Raw genomic sequence first — 27283 nt, forward strand, 5'->3', positions numbered from 1 at the left:
TATATATATTGTATTTAAGTACATTACAACGATTGCAGGAGTCGGAAAAACCGTTAGTCCAACAGATGCTTCTGCAGTAATTAAAGGTAAACACCCCACTTTACCTGTCTGTCTCTCTACCTGTGTCCCTGTCTGTCTCTCTACCTGTGTCCCTGTCTGTCTCTCTCTCCTCTACCCATCTCCCAGTCTGTTTCTCTACCTGTGTCCCAGTCTGTTTCTCTTCCTGTCTGTCTCTCTGTCTGTCTCTCTACCCATCTCCGTGTCTTATTCTCTACCTGTCTGTCTCTCTACGTTCCTTTCTCTCTAGCCGTCTTCCTGCCTTTCTCTGTATCCGCCTGTCTCTATACCTTTGTCCCTACCTGTCTGTCTCTCTACAAGCCTCTCTCTCTACCTGTCTCTCTACCTGCCTGTCTTTGCATGTCACTCTACGGGTCTACTACTGTTTCTCCACCGTCCGGGAGAGAGACTGGTCTACTACCTGTCTCTCTTCCAGTCTCCCTGCCTGTCTCTCACTGGTGCTATGTGTCAGAAATATCGAACCCTATCTCAATGTTTATCCATCAATATTATTCATACATATTTAAATAGGTTTTATTTTATTGATGTATAGATTATTTACCTTCTTTTTTTTAAATTGTATTTATATATTTTTTATATAGCATTTGTATATACTATATTTCATTGATGTGTACTTTATACATTATTTATACATATTATGTTGTTTGTATACATTTTATAAATTATATATTTGTTTCTATTTTATTGATCTATATTTAAAAAATATTATTTATATATTATTACAAATATTATATATATTGTATTTAAGTATATTTCAACGTTTGCAGGAGTAGGAAACACCATCGGTCCAAAAGATGATTCTGCAGTCGATGAAGGTAAATACCCGTAGACTTTTAGATTTGAATGCACTTAATCCTTTAGTATGCAAGACCTTAAAGCTGCAGTATGCAAGACCTTAAAGCTGCAGTAGGTAAGACCTTAAAGCTGCAGTATGCAAGACCTTAAAGCTGCAGTAGGCAAGACCTTAAAGCTGCAGTAGGTAAGACCTTAAAGCTGCAGTGGGTAAGACCTTAAAGCTGCAGTATGCAATACCTTAAAGCTGCAGTAGGCAAGACCTTAAAGCTGCAGTAGGTAAGACCTTAAAGCTGCAGTAGGTAAGACCTTAAAGCTGCAGTATGCCTGACCTTAAAGCTGCAGTAGGCAAGACCTTAAATCTGCAGTAGGTAAGACCTTAAAGCTGCAGTAGGTAAGACCTCAAAGCTGCAGTAGGTTAGACCTTAAAGCTGCAGTAGGTAAGACCTTAAAGCTGCAGTAGGTAAGACCTTAAAGCTGCAGTAGGTAAGACCTTAAAGCTGCATTAGGTAATACCTTAATGCAGCTCTAATGACCGCTCTAGACATAAAACTCTCAACTAACCTGTCTTAACCATCTGGATCTGGGGCTCAGAAACTCACCAAGGACATGTGTTGAAGGCGTACCAGAGAAAAGCTGTTTCTGCTCCCCTTCCAGACCTGATCACAGACTCGCCCGACGCTGCAGAATCCCAGGAGCAGGTGAACGACCAGGAGGACCCACAGCCAGGAGGAGACAGCAGCCAGGAGGAGAAGGATGTGGACCTGGAAGACAAGACGTCGGAAGAGAAGGAGGAGGATCTCCTAGAGAACAGTTCAGAGGAGGAGGAGGAGGAGGGAACAAAGGAGGAGAGTTCAGAGGAGGAGAGTCCAGAGGAGGAGGAGGGACCAAAAGAGGAGAGTTCAGAGCAGGAGAGTCCAGAGGAGGAGGAGGGACCAAAAGAGGAGAGTTCAGAGGAGGAGGAGGGACCAGAAAAGGAAAGTTCAGAGGAAGAGGAGGAGCCAGAGTCAGACCAGAAGAACGATAGCACCGCCGCTGGTGTGGCAGATGATGCTGATGATAATAATGACGACTCTGACGAGGCTGGACAGTCCGGCAAGCCTAGCGAGTCTGACAAGGTTACCATGGTTACCACGGCTAGCTGGGTTAACGACTCGAGCGAGAATAGAGAGGTTAACGACCCTAGGGAATATACCAAGGCTACCGAGGATAGCGACTCTAGCGAGAATAAAGAGGTGAACGACTCCAGCATGGTTACCAAGGCTACCGAAGCTAGTGAGGATAGCGACTCTAGCGACAATAGAGAGGTTAACGACTCCAGCATGGTTACCAAGGCTACCGAGGATAGCGACTCTAGCGAGAACAAAGAGGTTAACGACTCTATCGAGGCTACCGCAGCTAGCGAGTCTGACGAGGTTGCCATGGTTACCGAGGCTAGCGAGGATAGCGACTCTAGCGAGAACAAAGAGGTTAACGACTCTATCGAGGCTACCGCGGCTAGCGAGTCTGACGAGGTTGCCATGGTTACCGAGGCTAGCGAGGATAGCGACTCTAGCGAGAATAAAGAGGTTAACGACTCTATCGAGGCTACCGCGGCTAGCGAGTCTGACGAGGTTCCCATGGTTACCAAGGCTAGCGAGGATAGCGACTCTAGCGAGAATAAAGAGGTTAACGACTCTATCGAGGCTCCCGCGGCTAGCGAGTCTGACGAGGTTGCCATGGTTACCAAGGCTAGCGAGGATAGCGACTCTAGCGAGAATAGCGAGGTTAGCGACTCCGGCGAGGTTACCAAGGCTACCGAGTCTAGCGAGGACAGCGAGTCTAGCGAGGACAGCGACTCTAGCGACAATAGCGAGGTTAGCGACTCCAGCGAGGTTACCATGGCTGGCGAGGCCAGCAATGCTAGCAAGGCTATCGATGCCAGCGATGCTAGCGACTCTAGCGACTCTAGCGAATCTAGCAAGTCTAGCGAATCTAGCGACGCCAGCGACGCTGGTGATGCTAGCGACTCTAGCGAGGCTAACAAGGCTAACGAGGCCGGTGAGGCTAGCGAGGTCTCCGAATCCAACGAGTCGAGCGAGGAGTCGGAACAGAAGCTAGCAGAGGAGCTGGACGAGATGCTTGAAGGATGTCCGACGATCCCTGAGGAGGTGGAGAAGGCGCAGTTGGAGCAGGAGGAGCAGGCCTCAGCAGCAAGCAGCAGCGAGGAGACACCAGACGACGTTGGGGCCCACAGAGAGTGGCCCGAGGCCGAGGCGCCCGGGACCAACGACCCTCCGCTTCGCTGAATGTGAGCCCCCCCCACCCCACCCACCCCCCCCCCGTAAATAGCCCCGCCCCCCCAACCAGTTGACCCCTTGGCGTGGCGGCCTCGCACTCCCCATGCCATAGCAACCTAATAACCATGTCCGTTTGCCTGTTGCGTTGTTTGTTATCGCAGACATGAAAAAACGGAGGTTCCCATGAAGGCCGTCCAATCAGGTCACACAGCTGCCCCCAACACAGGGTACACACACACACACACACCCACACACACACACACATACACACACACACACCACACCACACACACAAACCACACACACACCACACACCCACCACACACACACACAACACACACACACACACACACACACACACACACACACACACACAGACAGGTACACACACACTGATGATGCCAATTCAAAGCTCACACTCAAAAGTTGTGTTTTTGTCACTCAATCACCTGACAACTCATTAGCTCAAACATTCAAAATCCACCACCACCTCCACCACCTCCACCACCTCCACCACCTCCACCACCTCCACCACCCCAACCACCCCCACCTCCCCCAACTCCCACACCCCCACCACCTCCAGCACCTCCAGCACCTCCAGCACCTCCAGCACCTCCACCACCTCCCCCTTCTCCCCCACCTCCCCCACTTCCCCCACCTCCCCCTTCTCCCCCACCTCCCCCACTTCCCCCACCTCCCCCACCTCCCCCTTCTCCCCCACCTCCCCCACTTCCACCACCTCCCCCTTCTCCCCCACCTCCACCACCTCCACCACCTCCCCCACTTCCACCACCTCCCCCTTCTCCCCCACCTCCCCCTTCTCCCCCACCTCCCCCGCCCCCACCACCTCCCCCTTCTCCCCCACCTCCCCCTTCTCCCCCACCTCCCCCGCCCCCACCACCTCCCCCTTCTCCCCCACCCCCACCTCCACCACCTCCCCCACCTCCACCACCTCCCCCCACCTCCACCACCTCCCCCTCCTCCACCTTGTTGAAGCATTAGACCTGATGAACGCCTCATGTTTCATTCTCTCCAGATGCTGGGAACTCCAAGAAGCCTGAGTGAGACGTCTCCAGGTAACACCACCCTACTGACGTAGCTCTCTCTCTAACACCACCTAACAGACATAGCTATCTCTCTAACACCGCCCTACTGACGTAGCTCTCTCTAACCCCACCCTACTGACGTAGCACTCTCTCTTTAAGACCACCCTACTGACGTAGTTCTCTCTCTAACACAGCCCTACTGACGTAGCTCTCTCTCTAACACCACCCTACTGACGTAGCTCTCTCTCTAACACCACCCTACTGACATAGCTCTCTCCCTAACACCACCCTACTGACATAGCTCTCACTCTGACACCACCCTACTGACATAGCTCTCTCCCTAACACCACCCTACTGACGTAGCTCTCTCTCTAACACCACCCTACTGACGTAGCTCTCTCTAAACCAACCCTACTGACGTAGCTCTCTCTAACCCCACCCTACTGACGTAGCACTCTCTCTTTAAGACCACCCTACTGACGTAGCTCTCTCTCTAACACCGCCCTACTGACGTAGCTCTCTCTAACACCACCCTACTGACGTAGCTCTCTCTAAACCAACCCTACTGACATAGCTCTCTCTCTAACACCACCCTACTGACGTAGCTCTCTCTCCCTAACACCACCCTACTGACATAGCTCTCTCTCTAACAACACCCTACTGACGTAGCTCTCATTCTCTCTAACACCACCCTACTGACGTAGCTCTCTCTCTAAAACCACCCTACTGACGAAGCTCTCGTTCTCTCTAACACCACCCTACTGACGTAGCTCTCGTTCTCTCTAACACCACCCTACTGACGTAGCTCTCTCTCTAACACCACCCTACTGACGTAGCACTCTCTCTCTAACACCACCCTACTGACGTAGCTCGCTCTCTCTAACACCACCCTACTAACGTAGCTCTCTCTCTAACACCACCCTACTGACGTAGCTCTCGTTCTCTCTAACACCACCCTACTGACGTAGCTCGCTCTCTCTAACAACACCATACTAACATATCTCTCTCTCTAACACCACCCTACTGATGTAGCTATCTCTCAAACACCACCCTACTGACATATCTCTCTCTCTAACACCACCCTACTGACGTAGCTCTCTCTCTAACACCACCCTACTGACGTAGCTCTCTCTCTCTAACACCACCCTACTGACACAGCTCGCTCTCTCTAACACCACCCTACTAACGTAGCTCTCTCTCTAACACCACCCTACTGACGTAGCTCGCTCTCTAACACCACCCTACTGACGTAGCTCTCTCTCTAACACCACCCTACTGACGTAGCTCTCGTTCTCTCTAACGCCACCCTACTGACGTAGCTCGCTCTCTCTAACACCACCATACCGACATATGTCTCTCTCTAACACCACCCTGCTGACGTAGCTCTCTCTCTAACACCACCCTACTGACGTAGCTCTCTCTCTCTAACACCACCCTACTGACATAGCTCGCTCTCTCTAACACCACCCTACTAACGTAGCTCTCTCTCTAACACCACCCTACTGACGTAGCTCGCTCTCTAACACCACCCTACTGACGTAGCTCTCTCTCTAACACCACCCTACTGACGTAGCTCTCTCTCTCTAACACCACCCTACTGACGTAGCACTCTCTCTCTAACACCACCCTACTGACATAGCTCTCTCTCTAACACCACCCTACTGACGTAGCTCTCTCTCTCTAACACCACCCTACTGACGTAGCACTCTCTCTCTAACACCACCCTACTGACGTAGCTCTCTCTCTATGATGAATATAACAGTCACCTCAGCTATTGTTCTTGTGAGAGGAGGAATGTGAAGGTGTGTCTTTCTCTTTGTCTGGCCTCACCTCCTCTACCCTCAGCTCCTCCACCCTCAGCTCCTCCATCCTCAGCTCCTCCACCCTCACCTCCTCTACCCTCACCTCCTCCACCCTCACCTCCTCCACCCTCAGCTCCTCTACCCTCAGCTCCTCTACCCTCACCTCCTCTACCCTCACCTCCTCCACCCTCAGCTCCTCTACCCTCAGCTCCTCTACCCTCAGCTCCTCTACCCTCACCTCCTCTACCCTCACCTCCTCCACCCTCACCTCCTCCACCCTCAGCTCCTCTACCCTCACCTCCTCTACCCTCAGCTCCTCCACCCTCAGCTCCTCCACCCTCACCTCCTCTACCCTCACCTCCTCCACCCTCACCTCCTCCACCCTCAGCTCCTCTACCCTCAGCTCCTCTACCCTCACCTCCTCTACCCTCACCTCCTCCACCCTCACCTCCTCTACCCTCAGCTCCTCTACCCTCAGCTCCTCTACCCTCACCTCCTCCACCCTCACCTCCTCCACCCTCAGCTCCTCTACCCTCAGCTCCTCTACCCTCAGCTCCTCTACCCTCACCTCCTCCACCCTCACCTCCTCCACCCTCACCTCCTCTACCCTCAGCTCCTCCACCCTCACCTCCTCTATCCTCAGCTCCTCTACCCTCAGCTCCTCCACCCTCACCTCCTCTACCCTCACCTCCTCCACCCTCACCTCCTCCACCCTCACCTCCTCCACCCTCACCTCCTCTACCCTCACCTCCTCCACCCTCACCTCCTCCACCCTCAGCTCCTCTACCCTCACCTCCTCTACCCTCACCTCCTCTACCCTCACCTCCTCCACCCTCAGCTCCTCCACCCTCAGCTCCTCCACCCTCACCTCCTCTACCCTCACCTCCTCTACCCTCACCTCCTCCACCCTCACCTCCTCTACCCTCAGCTCCTCCACCCTCACCTCCTCCACCCTCACCTCCTTTACCCTCACCCGCTCTACCCTCACCCCCTCCACCCTCACCTCCTCCACCCTCACCCCCTCCACCCTCACCTCCTCCACCCTCACCTCCTCCACTCCTATATATAAAGATGAGATAAAAATATTGCTAAAAGATAGATATAGCTGTCGATATATAGAAATAGATAAAGCTAAAAATAGATAGATAGAGGTGTAGATGTTGCTATAGAGGTGGAGATATAGTGGTGGATGTAGATATAGCTGTAGAGCTATAGATGTAGAGTTATAGGTGTAGAGTTATAGGTGTAGCGCTATAGATGTAGAGATATAGCTGTAGATATAGATGTAGAGCTATAGATGTAGAGCTATAGGTGTAGCGCTATAGATGTAGAGATATAGATAAAGGTGTATTGATGATCTTCCATCTTGTCGTTCTCAGGCTGACTGATCCATTCCAGTCTTCCTCATTCTTCATCGCCATGACAACCGCCTGTCTCTGATGCCTCTCAACACCATCTCCTCTTTCTTCAGCTGGGACACACACATACACACACACACACACACACACACACACACACACACACACACATACACACACACACACACAGACACACACACACACACACACACACACACGCACACACAAATTCAACCACACACACACACACACACAGACACACACACACACACACACACACACAAACACACAAACACACACACACACACACACACACACACACACACACACACACACACACACAGCCATACACACTGTGGACGGTGCTGGGTTAGGCGGGAGCTGATTGGTCGGTTGGAAGCGTCTAACTAGACCAAACTCTCCCCTATTAGTTTAGCTGCCTGTTAACCCAGCAGGTCAAAGGTCACCCAGCCCTGTTTGTACATATTTAGTGTTTCTGTTTAAATCTGACCCTCTGGGTTCTGTTGTAAATCTTGGGTTCCAACTGTTGTTCTGTCAGAGGAACCTTTGAACCTCTAATAAATTCTAGCATATGCGTGGATGTTTTCTTTCCAGACTCATTCATTCGTTATTAATATGTTTCTAATGGTAGTCTATCTATCAATCCTTTGGATCATTTGTGATCAAGTGTTTTTAATAGTAATAGCATGATCTGTTCATATATAATATAATTCTAAGATGTTTATCCTTAATTCATTGTGAATTTATTAGTAGCATTATATCTATCCTATTTAATTCTAGGATATATTTAAAGTGACCCTAATAGTAGCACTAGTGTGATTAATAGCGTTTGTGTTTAACAGTGGTGTTAGTGTCATGTTTAATAATAGTTTTGTGGGTTGGACTGAACCAGAAATGTGTATTTCCTGGTTCCTCTTCCTTTACTGTAAAGCGCTCTGTTGTGAATTCCACGGCGAGGAGAACCCGATGGACCGCATTCACAGCTTCTGAGGGGAATCACAGCATTTTACCGTCAAACCCTCTGCCCGCTGATCTCTTCCTCAAGATCTACGGCTGTCAACTATCCACGGAATCCTCCACGCGGGGACTTCCTGCTAGGACCTGTAGAACATGCTTAAAAGATAAGTAAGGGATGGAGTGATACGAAAGATGGCAAAAAATCCTCTTTCCTTGCCAAGGGTCATACGCTTAGCAAGGTTGAGTTATCAAAAAATAATTCACAGCCGGAAGTTGTGAAGGCCCATGCAAGTGAACGGTGCGTTCCACGACATAAAGCAGAGCCGTGTATAAATATATATATATATATATATATATATATATATATATATTAGTGCTGTCAAGCGATTCAAATATTTAATCGCGATTAATCACATTAATGCCATAGTTAACTCACGATTCGCAAAATTTTTCTAGGCTATATATCCCTTGATTTCTTTGTCCCATTAATTGTTCTAATTTTAATGCTCTTATCAACATGGAGAAGTGCATCGGCTTGCCTTGTGCAAATGTTTTTTTATTGATAACAACATTGCCATATACTGATCAAAACAGGACGATACAAAAAAAAAGCCTATAGTGCAATTAAACGATGAACATACAAACATACTGCCTTGAACATAGCAGTCAGGCTACTGCTTCTTTGTTTAGAGCCAAAGAAAATAAATAAATAATAATAATAATAAAAAAATAAAAATTAACGCTGTTAAAATTGGTTTGCGTTAACGGCGTTAATAACGCGTTTAACTGACAGCACAAATATATATATATATATGTATATATTCCCTCCATCCTTAAGGGCTGGATTTGACTTGCTGCAGACAATGCCTACGTGTACGGATCAGGGCTGATATACGTTGTCTCAAGCGAACACGACGCGTCCGCAAGATGCAATGCTGACAAGAAAGTTGGGGGCGATCGAGATAATTATCAGTGACCTTGAGGTCAGAGTCGGGAAGGTTATTATTAGCATGGCAGAAAGTTTGAGATGAGACTGTCTGACCTAGGTCGTGATTCCTGTATGTTAACACTCTTCCAATAAATGTTTCTGCGGCCGTCTTAGCACTAGTAGGATGATCAGTTCCTCCTCTACCAGTGGCTGTAAAGTGGCTGTGGTTTATTTACATGAGCACACAATACACATGCTTTTGCACGATTTCCGGATCCGATATGACTGTGGTCAGTGTGTATTGGAGACCTCCACTATCATGCGTTTTGGCCTCGTAATGCTGCAGCAAGTCGGCACACAGGACACAGCAGGACAGAGCAGGACAGAGCAGGACACAGCAGGACAGAGCAGGACAGAGCCGGTCGCAGACGGTGACGCTCGGTGATACAGCGAGTCGAATCCAGCCCTGAGGCAGGTAAAAGTTATATTATAACTATATCCAGCGATAATAAAGCAATAATAAGTCTGTTATAATATAGAAACTATAAACAGTAATAATACAGTGATACTATATATATATATATATATATATTTATATATGTATATATATATATATATATATATATATATATATATATATATATATATATATATATATATATATAACTGTACACATTAATAGTTAAAATATATAATAATAAATAAACATCTTGCAGTAGTAATCTTGCAATAATATAAGTTATGAAATAAATATATATAGTATTAATATAAAAGTAATAATATAACTATACACGGTAAGAGTAATTATACATGTTATGATATAAATACAGGAAGGTAATTAACTATAGCAGCAACCTAGTACCCCTAGTACCCATAACAACCCTCGTAACCATAGCAACCCTAGTAACCATAGTGATACTATTAACCATAGCAACCCTAGTAACCATAGCAACCATAGGAACCGTGGTGACCCTAATAACCACAGCAACCCTAGTAACCATAGCAACCCTAGCAACTGTGGAGACCCTAGTAACAGTGGTGACCACAGTTTCCACAATTAACCTTGTAACCATAGCAACCCTAGTAGCCATAACAACCCATAGCAGTCCTAGTAACCATATTAACCATTTCAACCATAGCAACTCTAATAACAATAATGACCCAAGTAAACCATAGCGACCCCAGTAACCGTGTTGACGGCAGTTACAATAGAGACCGCTCTCTCTCACCCCCACTAAAGAGGAAAACACCTGAAACAACCAGGTGTCGAATATCACCTTTAACTGATACTTCAACTAATACAACTACTGTTCATACTACTACTAGTACTGGACCGGTCTGACTGGTGAGACAAGAATACAGGTAGACAGACAGACAGACAGACAGACAGACTGGTGGAACACAGGTAGACAGACAGACAGACAGGGGGAACACAGGTAGACAGACAGACAGGTGGAACACAGGTAGACTGACAGGTGGAACACAGGTAGACTGACAGGTAGTACACAGGTAGACGGATAGACAGGTAGAACACAGGTAGACAGACAGGTGGAAAACAGGTAGACAGACAGACAGGTGGAACACAGGTAGACAGACAGGTGGAACACAGGTAGACAGACAGACAGGTAGAACACAGGTAGACTGACGGGGGGAACACAGGTAGACAGACAGACAAATGGAACACAGGTAGACGGATAGACAGGTGGAACACAGGTAGACAGACAGACAGGTGGAACACAGGTAGTCTGACAGACAGGTGGAACACAGGTAGATAGACAGACAGGTGGAACAAAGGTAGACAGATTGACAGATGTGTGAGGTGTGCAGGGCGACAGGTAAGACAGAGAGACAGGTTTGCAGGTAGACAGATAGACAGCTGCAACACAGCTAGAGAGATAGACAGGTGGAAGAACAGATAGACAGGTAGACAGGCTTACAGGGATACAGGTGAGATGTGTGATGTTTGCAGGGAGACAGGTGAGATGGAGAGACAGGTGTGCAGGGAGACAGGTGAGACAGGCAGACGGCTGTGAAGGCAGACAGATGTGCAGGCAGAAAGGTTGTGAAGGCAGACAGGTGTGCAGGCAGACAGATGAGACAGAGAGACAGGTGTGGAGGCAGACAGGTGTGCAGGCAGACAGGTGTGCAGGCGATGGAGAGCAGGTCAGGTGAGGCTCAGGAAGGTGGTTTGTGCTTGGCTGGACCCGGACAGAGACGGCCTTCAGAGCGGATATCAGAGAGTCCGGAGTCCAGCTGAGTCACAATACGGAGTCTGTGTCTCTGAGCAGATCAGTGGAGCAGCCAGAAGCAGCTCTCAGAGAAACCAGAGGAGAGGAGGAGAGGGGAGGGGGAGGAGAGGGGAGAGGGGAGGGGGGGAGGGGAGGAGGGGAGAGGGGGGAGAGGGGAGAGGGGAGAGGAGAGAGGAGAGAGGGGAGAGGGGAGGAGGAGAGAGGGGAGGAGAGGAGGAGAGGAGGAGAGGAGGAGAGAGGAGATGGGAGAGGAGAGGGGAGAGGAGAGGAGGAGAGGGAAGGGGGAGGAGAGGGGAGAGGGGAAGGGAGGGGGGAGAGGGGAGAGGGGAGAGGGGAGGATGAGAGAGGGGAGGAGAGGAGGAGAGGAGGAGAGAGGAGAGGGGAGAGGAGAGGAGGAGAGGGGAGGGGGAGGGGAGGAGAGGAGGAGAGGGGAGGGGGGAGAGGAGAGGGGAGAGGGGAGGAGAGGCGAGGAGGAAAGGGGAGGGGGGAGAGGAGAGGGGAGAGGGGAGGAGAGAGGAGGAGAGGTGAGGAGAGATGAGGAGAGTAGAGGAGAGAGGGGAGAGAGGAGAGGAGGAGGAGAGGGGAGGGGAGAGGAGGAGAGTACATAGCATAACTACACTACATACTCGGGGTTAGGGGTTATATTCCCTGGTAGAGCAAGGCATTAACACGGCAAGATGTGTGTGATCGTCAGATTCCCAGGCTTTAAGTGCCCTCTGGCAGACACACACACACACACACACACACACACACACACACACACACACACACACACACACACACACACACACACACAAAAACACGCATATACAAAATCACAAAAACATGCGCATCCAGGCACACGCATACGAAACCACACACACACAAAAAATGTATATGTGTATATATGTATAGATTTATATTGATACAAAGTAAATAAACACACATAAACATACGGATGTTTATGTGTGAGCGTGTGTGTGTGTGCGTGTGTGCGCGTGTGTGTGTGTGTACGCGCGTGTGTGTGTGTGTGTGTGTGTGTGTGTGTGTGTGTGTGTGTGTGTGTGTGTGTGTGTGTCTGTGTGCGTGTGTGTGTGTGTGTGTGTGTTACAGTACTTGTGTATGTGTGTGTGTGTGTGTGTGTGTGTGTGTGTGTGTGTGCGTGCGTGTGTGTGTGTGTAAGCGCCTCTGTGTATAAGTCTCTCTCTGAGACCATTAGACTCAGTACTGTTTCATTTCCCCGTTGACCAGCATGCAGACCAGGTAGGAATCATTACATACAAATACTATTACATGATATAGTATAAATTATACTATAGTATACTGCTAATAATCCAATATATACTTTTATACTAGTCAATATGTACCAATAATTATATAATAATATATGGATTACTATAAACTACTAGTATACTTATACCAACAAACATCATATACTGGTATAATATAATAAATTAGATTATAGTATACTACCGGAGTATAATATATATTTATCCTACACATTTTTGTATTATACTACTATAATATGTAGCAACATTTGTTCATATTTAATATGATATTATAGTGCTTTAGATGTGCCAATATATATTATATTAATATACTGTCGTTTACATGCACTATTATATTATACTACTGTTCAATTTGTACTCATATATACTATTATATTATACTAATATTCATTAAATATGCATTTATTTATTAGTAAATGCTATTATATACTAAGTTACTATACATGTTATTTATATACATATTATTTGAAGATACATACTTTACCTATTGAAACTTATCTATACTATTATACATATAAACTAAACATGTATCTATTGCAACTATTACTATTATACATATAAACGATACATAGATCTATTAAAACTTCGAAATACTATACATTATGCATGGACCACCAATATATTCTAGATTGTTTACAATATAAACTACACCTGTATCTATAAAAAATATGTACTAACAAACTGTATAGTATATACTATAGATGCACCAATATATCTTGCAGATAGGTTAATTCTACACTATATATGTTTACATTAATAAAAACTATAGACTGTATATCTTGACATGAATATACACCATATACTGTATATGCATGAATGTACAATATATAAATATATGTTGACATATATATCCACTATAGACTATATATGTTGACATGAATATCCACTATACGCTATAAATGTTGACATGAATATACACTATATATGTTGACATGTATATGCACTTTATGCTATATTTTTTGACATAAATATATACCATATACTGTACATGTTGACATGAATATAACTATACACTATATATTTTGACATGAATGAGTTGATGAAGGGGTTATTATGTGTATTGGATGAGTTGATGAAGGGGTTATTCTGTGTATTGGATGAGTTGATGAAGGGGTTATTATGTGTATTGGATGAGTTGATGAAGAGGTTATTATGTGTATTGGATGAGTTGATGAAGGGGTCATTATGTGTATTGGATGAGTTGATGAAGGGGTTATTCTGTGTATTGGATGAGTTGATGAAGGGGTTATTCTGTGTATTGGATGAGTTGATGAAGGGGTTATTATGTGTATTGGATGAGTTGATGACGGGGTTATTATGTGTATTGGATGAGTTGATGAAGGGGTTATTATGTGTATTGGATGAGTTGATGAAGGGGTTATTCTGTGTATTGGATGAGTTGATGAAGGGGTTATTCTGTGTATTGTAGGAAATATTGTATGAATTGTTCATGGGTTCATGTGTTCATGTCGCTCTAAACAGAAATATTCTCACGGCCGCTCTGCTCGTCTGTCTGAGTTCAACTATCTGCTCAGCTCCTGTGGAAGGTAACACACACACTATAACACACACACTGTAACACACACACTATAACACACACACTGTAACACACACACTATAACACACACACGCACGGCTGTAACAGTACTTGTATATGTGTATTTGTGTGGTGTATATGTATGCGTGTGTGTGCGTGTGTGTGTGTGTGTGTAACAGTACTTGTGTTGTGTATGTGTGTTTGTGTGTGTGGGTGTGTGTGTGTGTGTGTGTGTGGGTGTGACAGTACTTGTGTATGTGTGTGTATTTGTGTGTGTGTGTGTGTCTGTGGGTGTGTGTGTGTGTGTGTGTGTCTGTGTGTGTGTGTGTGTGTGTGTGTGTGTGTGTGTGTGTGTGTGTGTGTGTGTGTGTGTGTGTGTGTGTGTGTGTAACAGTACTCATGTCTCTCCAGAGACGGAGGTGGAGGAACAGGAGGCGATAGAGGAGGTGGAGGAGGAGGAGGAGCTCTCAGAAGAGGAGGGTGAGGATGATGAAGAATAGGATGATGATGATGATGGTGATGATGATGATCATCATGATGATGATGATGATGATGATGATGATGGTGATGGTGATGGTGATGATGATGATGATGATGGTGATGGTGATGATGATGATGTTGTTGATGAGGATGATGGTCATGACGGATGAAGATGATGATGATGATGATGGATGAGGATGATCATGGTGAAGAAGATGATGATGATGATGGCGATGAAGATGATGGTGATGATGATGTGATGATGGATGAGGATGATGATGATTATGGATGAAGATGATGATGATGGTGATGATGAAGATGATGATGATGTTGAGGGGGATGGTGATGATGGTCTTGATGGTGATGAAAGTTGATGATGAAGATGATGGATGAGGATGATGATGGTGATGATGATGATGATGGTCTTGATGGTGATGAAGATGAAGGTGATGATGATGATGATGATGATGATGAAGATTAAGATGATGATGATGGATGAAGATGATGATGAGGATTGATGATGATTGTCATAGTAACTCAGAATGTCGTGTGCCTGCTTCTGTCCTTAAACAAGAAATTTAAAACAATGAAAAACGGGAACGCAGAAAGTTGTGCTCATTAAACACGATATCAATCATCCATGGATTAAAGCTAATTAGAACTAATTAAGCACCAACTTCAATATTTAACGAAAAACATCTTTCCTTTGAGCCAATAATGTTCAAGTCATTTTGCCACTGGTTTATACTAGTAGCAATAGTTCATGGTAGTTGTTCTACTAGCTGTACTCATTTGTACTAGTAGCACTAGTTTAAACTAGTAGTCTATTATGACTAGGGGTACTGGTTGAGATAAGTATATACAGGTTGAACTCATCGTTTTACTAATTGTAGTAGACTGAAAAGAGCCACTTTGCTAGTTATACCAGAAGTAATACCAGTTCAATTAGTTACACTCCCTATAAAGTAAAGAGTGGCAGTTCCAGTTGTAGTACTAGTTATAGGAGTATTAGTACTAGTTTTACTAGAAGTACGAGTATATAGAGAAGTGGCCGTCCTAGGTTTACCCTGTGCTAGTACTAGTAATATTAATACTAATATTAGTTTTACTAGTAGTACTAGTTATATAGTCAAGAGTGGCTGTCCTGGGTTTACTGGTAGTAATTCTAGCTATACCAATAGTACCCTACCACCCTAACCCTACCAGTTGTACCAGTAGTACTAGTTGTACCAGTAGTAGTACTAGTTAACAGTAGTAGTAGTAGTAGTAGTAGTTATACCACTTGTAGTACTAGCTATACCAGTAATGGTACTAGTTAACACTAGTACTTGATAACAGTAATAGTACTAGTTAACAGTAGTAGTAGACGTTATACCAGTAGTAGTACTAGTTAACAGTAGTAGTACTAGTTATAATAAAGTGAGGCTGTCCTTTCCTTTCCAGATGATGATGACTCCAAGAGTCTGGATAGCATAATGGGTGAGAGGTTAATTACGAATATTTATGATATTATGAATATAATTTTAAATATATAATATTAAAATATATTAGATGATAAATCTACATCTAAATCCGTACAGAAATTATGAAAAACATGAAAAAACTAAACAACATTTTAAACATCTAATAGCCTTAAACTGAGCCTGAACCAGATTCATGAAGACCTTCTGAACCTTAAATCCAGGTTCATGAAGACCTTCTGAACCTTAAATCAAGGTTCATGAAGACCTTCTGAACCTTAAATCCAGGTTCATGAATACCTTCTGAACCTTAAATCCAGGTTAATGAAGACCTTCTGAACTCTTGATCCAGGTTCTTGAAGACCTTATGAACTCTTGATCCAGGTTCATGAAGCCCTTCTGAACCATAAATCCAGGTTTATGAAGCCCTTCTGAACTTTAAATCCAGGTTAATGAAGTCCTTATGAACCTTAAATCCAGGTTAATGAAGACCTTATGAACTCTTGATCCAGGTTAATGAAGAACTTCTGAACTCTTGATCCAGGTTCATGAAGACCTTCTGAACCTTAAATCCAGGTTCATGAAGACCTTCTGAACTCTTGATCCAGGTTCATGAAGACCTTCTGAACCATAAATCCAGGTTCATGAATACCTTCTGAACCTTAAATCCAGGTTATTGAAGTCCTTCTGAACCTTAGATCCAGGTTAAAGAAGTCCTTCTGAACTCTTGATCCAGGTTAATGAAGTCCTTCTAAACTCTTGGTCCAGGTTCATGAAGACCTTCTGAACTCTTGATCCAGGTTAATGAATTCCTTCTGAACCTTAAATCCAGGTTCATAAAGACCTTCTGAACTCTTGATCCAGGTTCATAAAGACCTTCTGAACTCGATTAACTAGCTCCAGGGACAGGAAGCTAAAATGACATAAGTTTCTCATCTAGAACAAGGAGCCATCGTTGTTGACCTTCTCTCCCCTGTGCTGCGGGGCTCTCTCTGCAGGAACCGGAGCCCATGCAGGCAGCAGCCCGTCCCGGGGCCCGGGTAAGACGATCCCACAGGCTTAGACCCTTAGCTCCCTGCTCCCCGGCCGCGCGGGGGCCCCGCTCTGACCCCTGGATTCCAGGGCCGGTGGAGCGGAGCGGCAGCCGCCAGGCCCCCGGGGGCCCCGCCCTGATAAGAGGAGCCTTGTTCATTCATACACCGGGGCCCTCAGACCAGCAGGTTCACCGTGACCCCGGCGGGGACTCTGGTCCTCCAGGCTCCGCTTTGACCCCCCTTCTGTCTCCCCAGGACACAGCGCGTTCCCCGGGGCCGGAGCCCAGAGGCCCTCGGACCACGGTGAGGGCCCCACCAGGGGACTACCAGCACAGTTACATAACGACACAACTACTGGCAACTACCATCACAACTACACAACAACTAGACAACTACACAACTACCATCACAACTACACAACAACTAGACAACTACACAACTACCATCACAACTAGACAACAACTAGACAACTACACAACTACCATCACAACTTCACAACAACTAGACAACTACACAATTACCATCACAACTTCACAACAACTTCACGACTCCACAACTACCATCACAACTACACAACAACTACACAACTACCATCACAACTACACGACTACCATCACAACTACACAACTACCATCACAACTACGGAACAACTACACAACTACCATCACAACTACACAACAACTACATAACTACCATCAAAACTTCACAACTACTATCACAACTAGACAACAAGTACACAACTACTATTACAACTACACAACTACCATCACAACTACCCAACAACTACACAACCACCATCACAACTACCCAACTACCATCACAACTACACAACTACCCAACAACTACACAACTACTATCACAACTAGACGACAACTACACAACTACCATCACAACTACCATCACAACTACACAACTACCATCACAACTACACAACAACTACACAACTACCATCACAACTAGACAACAACTATACAACTACCATTACAACTACACAACGACTTCACAACTACCATCACAACTACACAACTACCATCACAACTTTACAACTACCATCACAACGAAACAACAACTACACAACCATTCAACAACTACACAGCTACCATCAAAACTACTATCACAACTACCTTCAAAACACACAACTACACCACTACTATCATAATACACAATTACCATCACAACTACACAAATACCACCACAACTAGCATCACAACTACGATCACAACACACAACTAACATCCCAACAAAACTTACACCACAACACAACTACCATCAAACCACACAACTACCATCACAATAAACACCTACCATCACCACTACCATCAAAACACACAACTACCATCAAAACACACAACTACCATCACAACAAACACCTACCATCACCACTACCATCAAAACACACAACTACCATCAAAACACAAAACTACCATCACAACAAACACCTACCATCACCACTACCATCAAAACACACAACTACCATCAGAAAACATAACTACCATCAGAAAACAAAACTACAGTCAAAACACACAACTACCATCAGAACACATAACTATCAACACAAAACTACCTTCCCAACACATATCTTACATCACAACACACAACTATCATCACAAATCAAAACTACCATCACAACACACAACTACCTATCAAACTACCTATCAAATGTGCAGCCGTGATCACAACATTAAAGCTACCATGAACGACGGTGACTACAGTATAACCTGCGGTGAGGATCCATGGATCAAGCTCTTTGTTTTCCTATCAGTTGTGTTTCCCAGCGGTTCATCCCTGCTGCTGGAGGCCAGCGACAACAACAACGCCCGATCACAAGGTACCGGAAAGCCTCCCGTACATACATACAGTATATATATATATTAGAGCTGTCAAGCGATTAAAATATTTAATCGTGATTAATCGCATTAATGTCATAGTTAACTCTAATTAATCGCGATTAATCATAAATTATTTTTCTATGCTAAATATCCCTTGATTTTTTTGTCCCATAATTCTTCTCATTTTAATTCTCTTATCAACATGGTGAAGTGAATCGGCTTGCCTTGTGCAAATGATTTTTTATTGATAACAACATTGGCATATACACTGATCAAAACAGGACGATACAAAAAAAGAGCCTATAGTGCAATTAAACGACTGCTTTGAACAAATGTCCTTTGAACATAGCAGTCAGGCTACTGCTTCTTTGTTTTGAGCCAAAGAAAAAAAAAAAAAAAAATATATATATTTTTTTTTTTATAAAATAATTACGTTAATCGCGCGATAAAAATTTTAACGCCGTTAAATTTGGTTTGCGTTAACGGCGTTAATAACGCGTTTAACTGACAACTCTAATATATATATATATATATATATATATATATATATATATATATATATATATATATACATCAATACCCGGACACCAGTCCATCTAAATATATATACATATTTATAAACATGTATATATACCCGGACAGCATCCCAGTTATATAAAGATGCATATACCTGTATACATATATATACACATATATATATATACGTATATATATATGAATATATATCTATACATATATATGTGAGTTATCTCCCTTCTAAATGTATACAATGATTTGGAGATTTCTTTTCATGACGATGGTTCATTTTGTTTCTGTCTTGCAGTCCAAGAGGGACAGAACGTCTCGTCACTCGGCTCTGCTGCCTCAGGTGAGCGTCCTGAAACGGCTAGTTCCTGAGGAACACCTCTGGTCCCTGAGGACCACCTCTGGTCCCTGAGGACCACCTCTGGTCCCTGAGGAACACCTCTGGTTCACGAGGAACACCTCTGGTCCACGAGGAACACCTCTGGTTCACGAGGAGCTAACGGTTCTAAAGAACTTCAGAGGAACGGTTCTAACGAGCTTTAGGGGACAGGTTCTAACGAGTAGCGCACCGCACCAAATCCTCCAGTAGTAACAGAGTGGTCTTTGTGTTCCAGTGATGGTGTCTGATCTGGGGCCTCCAGCCTCCGAGACCTCGCCCCTGGCCTCCACCCTTCCAACCTCCAGCCCAACTAACCCACGGTCCCCAGGTCAGTCCTCCGACCGCAGCCCACACCAGGCCACCTCCACCCTCCCACCTCCACCCCCCACCTCCACCCTACCACCTCTGTCCTACCAGCTGTCCAGTCTCCTAGCCTCCCACCAGAAGGACTTCCTGATGTTTAAGGCTCTCTCTCCCAGCTCCAGGAGACCCGACCCTCCCAGTCTACCTGACCTTTAACCAATCGGACCATCCTTCCTTCGCTCCGGACCCGTCCTCCTCTTCTCCGGACCAATCACCTTCCACTCCGGACCATCCTTCCTCCACTCTTGGCCAATCCCCTCCCACTCTTGGCCAATCCCCTTCCACTCTTGGCCAATCCCCTCCCACTCTTGGCCAATCCCCTTCCACTCTTGGCCAATCCCCTTCCACTCTTGGCCAATCACCCTCAACTCTTGGCCAATCACCTTCCACTCTGGCACCAGGTTCTGCTGCTGTAAACACAGCCTCAGACCACGCCCCCTCTGTAGGGCAGCAAGGTAAGAGACCACCCTAAACTCTTCTTCGCTGGTGTTAGACTAACTCCTCTTCTCTAGTGTTAGACTAACCCTTCGTCTCTAGTGTTAAACTAACTCTTCTCTGGTGTTAGACTAACTCTTCTCTGGTGTTAGACTAACTCTTCTCTGGTGTTAGACCAACTCTTCTCTGGTGTTAGACCAACCCTTCTCTGGTGTTAGACCAACTCTTCTCTGGTGTTAGACCAACTCTTCTCTGATGTTAGACTAACTCTTCTTCTCTGGTTTTGGACTTACTCTTCCTCTCTGATGTTAGACTAACTCTTCTTCTCTGGTATTAGACTAACTCTGCTTCTCTGGTGTTAAACTAACTCTTCTGTTTCAGAGTCCCAGTCGACCACAGTTCCTGCTAGAGAGCAGCCAGGTGATCTCAAACTTTATTATCCTCATCAACATGTTCTTGTTAGGATTAAAGTGGTTGTATATATATACTATATAATATATATATTGAATATTAAAGTATATATTATGTCCCCAGCCTGCTTCTATGTGGTCCTGGGACTTAAGCCATAAGTATTAGCCTTGCTAGCATTAGCATGGCAGCCTGGTGGCGGAAAAGGACACAAATGGAAAGGTTTGGCTCATGCCACCATTTTCTTCAGAATACATCTCGTTAGAACCTGTGTTCTGTTGCAGGAAATGGCCGCCAGACTCTCCTAGCAGACACCGGTCGAGGTACCTCTCACGTCTCTCTCCAATAACCATAACATTCAGAACATCATGTAACCTGCTTCCTGTGAAACCCTGACTGCTCTCTGTGTACAGGGAGTAGTGTTGCTATGGCTACTGTTGTGGACGGTAACCGAGGTCAGGTAGAGACAGGTAGAGTCCCGCCCTTGTGTCCTGACGAAGGCTAATGCTAACACTGTTTCTCAGCTACTGAAGAAAGCTAATGCTAACACTGCTTCTCAGCTACTGAAGAAAGCTAATGCTAACACTGCTTCTCAGCTACTTACGAAGGCTAATGCTAACAATACCTCTCAGCTACTAACGAAGGCTAATTCTAAAACTGCTTCTCAGATACTGACAAAGGCTAATGCTAAAACTGCTCCTCGGCTACTGATGAAGGCTAATGCTAACACTGCTTCTCACTTACTGACGAAGGCTAATGCGAACATTGCTCCTCAGCTACTGATGAAGGCTAATGCTAAAACTGCTTCTCAGCTGCTGAAGAAGGCTAATGCTAACACCGCTTCTCAGCTACTGCTTCTCAGCTACTGCTAAAGGCTTATGCTAATGTCTGTTGCAGGTACAGCTGCTTATCAAATGGACGTAGAAACGGGTACGGCACCTTAATAGATCTGTATTATATCCCTCTAGCTATGACCACACCTTCACAGATCTACATACTTATCTATAACCACTCCTTGATAGATCTATACCTATCTATACCTATCTATACAACACACATTTATATAGTCAGAATATATCTACAACACGCTTTCATATATTCATAAATTATCTATCTATATTTACATAGATTTATGGTCTAAGGACTCAAAGCCAACACCAGTGACAAATATAACAAAGATAATTGTATATTAAATATAAAGGATATTATATATATTATATTCCAGCTGATCTTTCTAATGTTGATATTTGTAGTCATGGTGGAAGTGTCTTCACCTCCTCCTGGGACAGCCACCTCCTTCTCCGATGTCACAGGTGACCACACGTCCTCATACTACACCTCCTCAAATTACACCTCCTCAAACTACACCCCATCAAACTACACCTTCTCATACTACACCTCCTCAATTTACACCTCCTCAAACTACACCTCCGCAAAATACACCTCCACAAACTACACCTCCTCAAACTACACCTCATCAAATTACACCTCCTCAAACTACACCTCATCAAATTACACCTCCTCATACTACACTTCCTCAAACTACACCTTCTCATACTACATCTCCTCAATTTACACCTCCTCAAACTACACCTCCTCAAAATACACCTCCACAAACTACACCTCCTCAAACTACACCTCAAACTACACCTCCTCAAACTACACCTCAAACTGCACCTCCTCAAACTACACCTCCTCAAAATACACCTCCACAAACTACACCTCCTCAAACTACACCTCCTCAAACTACACCTCCACAAACTACACCTCAAACTACACCTCCACAAACTACACCTCCTCAAACCATACCTCCTCAAACTACAACTCCTCAAACTCTATCTGCACCTCGTAAAACTACACCTCATCAAACAACCACTCCTCAAAATACACCTCCTCAAACTACACCTCCTCAAATGTCTGCTCCATCACTCTGAACTCCAGGGGATGGGAGACAAAATGTTCTTCCTAAGTACAACTTACTTCATAATTATAATAATAAATGCATATGTCTTAATAAAGGCTGATCTTCAACTCATATATATATATACTGATATTATTTATTTATATATTTTCATTTATATTAAATGTAACATTGCCCCCGTGTGTTTAAAACGGGTTCTGCAGTCCAGCCACAACACCGGAGAGTTGACTCCGCCCCCTCCTCCCCTTGCTCTTTATTCACTATATTAATGAAGAACATAATTACCTGATATAAATATAATATATATATCATGAGATGATGTATCATATATGTACATTTTTACTGTTATGCTTGCAGGAGGAACGGAGTCGCCGGCAGTCGAACACTTATCGCACACACTCTCAGGTGTGTAATTTTGTGTGTCTGCATTCATGTTTGTGTATAGATGTGTGTTTGTTTGCGTAGGTGTGTGTGTTGCTGAACTACGCAACACATTTAATTTGACCAGTTCCCTCGGTCAAATAACATGGGGTTTTTGAATGATCGTAGATAACAATCTCTAGGTGGCGAAGAAGTAAAAGCTGCGTCACGTTTTGAATTACACACTTTTTCCATCTAGTTTCGACTGGGTTTTGGGATTGTCGGTGCCGTTAAAGTAGCAAGCGATTATTAATGCTACGTTAATGGCACCGACAATCTAAAAACCCAGTCACTCCAGTCATGTGATTGGCTGAAAATCAGTGAGGCATCTGATTGGCTACAGAGAGTTGTTGAAAAATTTTTTTTCAACAAGGTGGTTGTTTGTGAATCCAACCACGTCAGCAGAGTCTCAAAAGTCCACTTATAAATACAGACCAGTTCACACAGAAATGCAAAAAAGTTCACATATGAAAAGCGTCTTGTTAATTCAAGTTCAACAGTTTGTATGCAAATGCAACAACCTCCAAATGCATTTTTGATGAAAATTGCAAAGATTTTTTAAATTCATATATTTATAGGTTTATATTACATTTATTTAAAACAAGACGCATTTGTGTGTGGATCAGAAATGTGATTGTGAAACTTATTTTTGTTTATGGATTCATTTTACATTTATGCATACCGATATCCTTTTGTGTGTGCATTGAAATGTATTTGTGAGAAGAAGAGAGTAATTTATATATATCTCACAAAATACATTTGTGAATCCTTTTCTGTGCATTCATTATTAATGAGACTGTTCTGACCCCATACTGAACTGCTACCATGACAACCATCACACCGTCTGTGTACTCCCCAGCCTCACTCCTCCCTACCGACACGGGTACCATGGCAACCGCTATGACCACGCACACAGGTACACAGGTGTTCTTCTGTTTCCATAGTAACTGAATATGAACAAACTTTGATACTATATATTATACTTTGTGATGAAATTATAAAGTTGATCCATACACTAAAAAACAAAGTGTGTATTTTAATGAAATGTGTGTCTGTGTGTGCTTGCGTGTGCAAATGCGTCTGTGTGTGTGTGTGTGTGTGTGTGTGTGTGTGTGTGTGTGTGTGTGTGTGTGTGTGTGTGTGTGTGTGTGTGTGTGTGTGTGTGTGTGTGTGTGTGTGTGTTACAGATCAACAAACAGCCACCCAGCAGATGCAGACGGCTGGTAAGTGTCATGGCCGTTTCTGCCGCTTTAGGTGAGGTTAGTCTAGTGGTGAGTCCTAGACCCTACCTCCTAGACCCTACCTCCTACCTCCTGGACCCCTAACTCTTAGACCCCTACCTCCTAACTACTAGACCCCTACCTCCTAGACCCCTACCTCCTAGAACCTACCTCCTGGACCCCTAGCTCCTAGACCCCTACCTCCTAGACCCCTACCTCCTAGAACCTACCTCCTAGATGTTTGAGGTGCTTGAGGAGACGGAGGAGTTTGAGGTGACGGAGGTGCTTGAGGTGACGGAGGAGTTTGAGGTGACGGAGGTGCTTGAGGTGACGGAGGTGGTTGAGGTGCGGAGGTGGTTGAGGTGACGGAGGTGGTTGAGGAGACGGAGGAGTTTGAGGAGACGGAGGAGTTTGAGGAGACGGGGGAGTTTGAGGAGACGGAGGAGTTTGAGGTGACGGAGGTGGTTGAGGAGACGGAGGTGGTTGAGGTGACGGAGGAGTTTGAGGTGACGGAGGTGGTGGAGGTGGTTGAGGTGACGGGGTGGTTGAGGTGACGGAGGAGTTTGAGGTGACGGAGGTGGTGGAGGTGGTTGAGGTGACGGGGGTGGTTGAGGTGACGGAGGAGTTTGAGGTGACGGAGGTGGTGGAGGTGGTTGAGGTGACGGAGGTGGTTGAGGAGACGGAGGTGGTTGAGGAGACGGAGGTGGTTGAGGAGACAGAGGAGTTTGAGGAGACGGGGGAGTTTGAGGTGACGGGGGTGGTGGAGGTGACGGGGGTGGTTGAGGTGACGGGGGTGGTGGAGGTGACGGGGGTGGTGGAGGTGACGGGGGTGGTGGAGGTGACGGGGATGGTTGAGGTGACGGGGGTGGTGGAGGTGACGGGGGTGGTGGAGGTGACGGGGGTGGTGGAGGTGACGGGGGTGGTGGAGGTGGTTGAGGTGACGGGGGTGGTTGAGGTGACGGGGGTGGTGGAGGTGACGGGGGTGGTGGAGGTGACGGGGGTGGTTGAGGTGACGGGGGTGGTGGAGGTGACGGGGTGGTTGAGGTGACGGAGGTGGTGGAGGTGACGGGGGTGGTGGAGGTGACGGAGGTGGTGGAGGTGACGGAGGTGGTGGAGGTGACGGGGGTGGTGGAGGTGACGGGGGTGGTTGAGGTGGTTGAGGTGACGGAGGTGGTGGAGGTGGTGGAGGTGGTGGAGGTGACGGAGGTGTCTGAAGCAGGTGATTAAGATGTCTCGTTCTCCTCTCTTGGTCCATCTTGTTCCCTCCAGCTTCAGCCGCTCAACGGCTCCACCCACCTGGTCCGGGTACTCAGGGTAGGTCTGCTACGTCAGCTCTGGTCCGCTACGTCAGCTCTGGTCTGAGTATATAAATGAGTATAAAGACGTCTCTATACTATTATACATGGTATATAACATAATATATGACATAACATACATGATAATTCTATAGTATAACCACGTCTCCATACTATTTGATAGATGGTAGAACATATATATGATAGTGCTATAGTATAACTACGTCTCTATACCATAATGCATGGTGTTAAACATCTATAACACTTCTATAGTATACGTCTCTATACTATAATACAGGGTGTATAACATCTTTATAACAGTTCTCTAGTGTAACCTCGTCTCTATATATAATACAGGGTGTATAACATCTTTATAACAGTTCTATAGTATACGTCTCTATACTATAATACATGGTGTATACCATCAATATAACAGTTCTATAGTATACGTCTCTATATATAATACAGGGTGTATAACATCTTTATAACAGTTCTATAGTATACGTCTCTCTATATAATACAGGGTGTATACCATCTATATAACAGTTCTATAGTATACGTCTCTATATATAATACAGGGTGTATACCATCTTTATAACAGTTCTATAGTATACGTCTCTATATATAATACAGGGTGTATACCATCTTTATAACAGTTCTATAGTATACGTCTCTATATATAATACAGGGTGTATAACATCTTAATAACAGTTCTATAGTATACGTCTCTATATAATACAGGGTGTATACCATCTTTATAACAGTTCTATAGTATACGTCTCTATATATAATACAGGGTGTATACCATCTATATAACAGTTCTATAGTATACGTCTCTATATATAATACAGGGTGTATACCATCTTTATAGCAGTGCTATAACATGACGCCGTCTCCCAGGTGCAGAAGATGTGGAACTGGAGGATTCCTGCTGACTTCCACATGAAGCCGCGGGTTCGATTCCTCCGCTACAGGTTCCAGTGCGCCGACGAGACGTCCTGGCAGAAGAGGTCCGAGCCCCCCCACTAGTTATAGGCCCCGCCCACTAGCGCTAGGCTCCGCCCCTAACGCCACGCCCCTCCGTGTCTGACTGAGTTGTCGTTGTTTAGTCAGGTTGTGTTTAAAGTATCAATAAAGATTCGTCTATTTGAAAAATCTGTTGCCTGGTCACGGGTCGACTTTGTAGCGAAGAAGAAGGA

At 45.1% G+C, this 27283-nt stretch overlaps 2 protein-coding genes and 1 long non-coding RNA gene across 5 annotated transcripts in view; all 3 read left to right on the plus strand.

The window, feature by feature from the left end:
* The window catches only part of LOC115536026 (dentin sialophosphoprotein), a 6914-nt gene extending 3756 nt beyond the window's left edge, over nucleotides 1-3158 (plus strand). Inside the window, exons 3-5 of the mRNA XM_030347682.1 lie at nucleotides 39-86; nucleotides 846-893; nucleotides 1528-3158. Coding sequence (XP_030203542.1) covers nucleotides 39-86; nucleotides 846-893; nucleotides 1528-3158 — 1727 coding nt within the window. The remainder of the gene's footprint in view (nucleotides 1-38; nucleotides 87-845; nucleotides 894-1527) is intronic.
* Nucleotides 3159-4181: 1023 nt separating this feature from the next.
* On the plus strand, nucleotides 4182-7516 carry LOC115535493 (uncharacterized). Its single transcript, XR_003974500.1, has 2 exons — nucleotides 4182-4225; nucleotides 7377-7516. It is a non-coding gene; the product is annotated as an uncharacterized LOC115535493 (long non-coding RNA).
* Nucleotides 7517-12718: 5202 nt separating this feature from the next.
* LOC115535434 (putative protein TPRXL) lies at nucleotides 12719-27241 on the plus strand. Of its 3 annotated transcripts, XM_030346634.1 has the most exons (20): nucleotides 12719-12752; nucleotides 14261-14325; nucleotides 14727-14795; nucleotides 16239-16274; nucleotides 17254-17295; nucleotides 17545-17592; nucleotides 19052-19117; nucleotides 19942-19986; nucleotides 20258-20350; nucleotides 20502-20840; nucleotides 21202-21240; nucleotides 21513-21551; nucleotides 21642-21698; nucleotides 22126-22158; nucleotides 22482-22541; nucleotides 23507-23554; nucleotides 24429-24485; nucleotides 24757-24792; nucleotides 26059-26103; nucleotides 26985-27241. In XM_030346634.1, exons 1-20 carry the CDS (start codon nucleotides 12742-12744, stop codon nucleotides 27017-27019), a joined length of 1263 nt encoding a protein of 420 aa, XP_030202494.1. In that variant the 5' UTR covers nucleotides 12719-12741; the 3' UTR covers nucleotides 27020-27241. The 3 variants fall into 3 exon arrangements, with proteins under 3 accessions (XP_030202494.1, XP_030202496.1, XP_030202497.1); XM_030346636.1 differs by lacking the exon at nucleotides 22126-22158; XM_030346637.1 differs by lacking the exon at nucleotides 21642-21698.
* Nucleotides 27242-27283: the final 42 nt, after the last annotated feature.

This window comes from Gadus morhua, chromosome 22 (assembly GCF_902167405.1).
Source record: "Gadus morhua chromosome 22, gadMor3.0, whole genome shotgun sequence".
NCBI classification, from domain to species: domain Eukaryota; kingdom Metazoa; phylum Chordata; class Actinopteri; order Gadiformes; family Gadidae; genus Gadus; species Gadus morhua.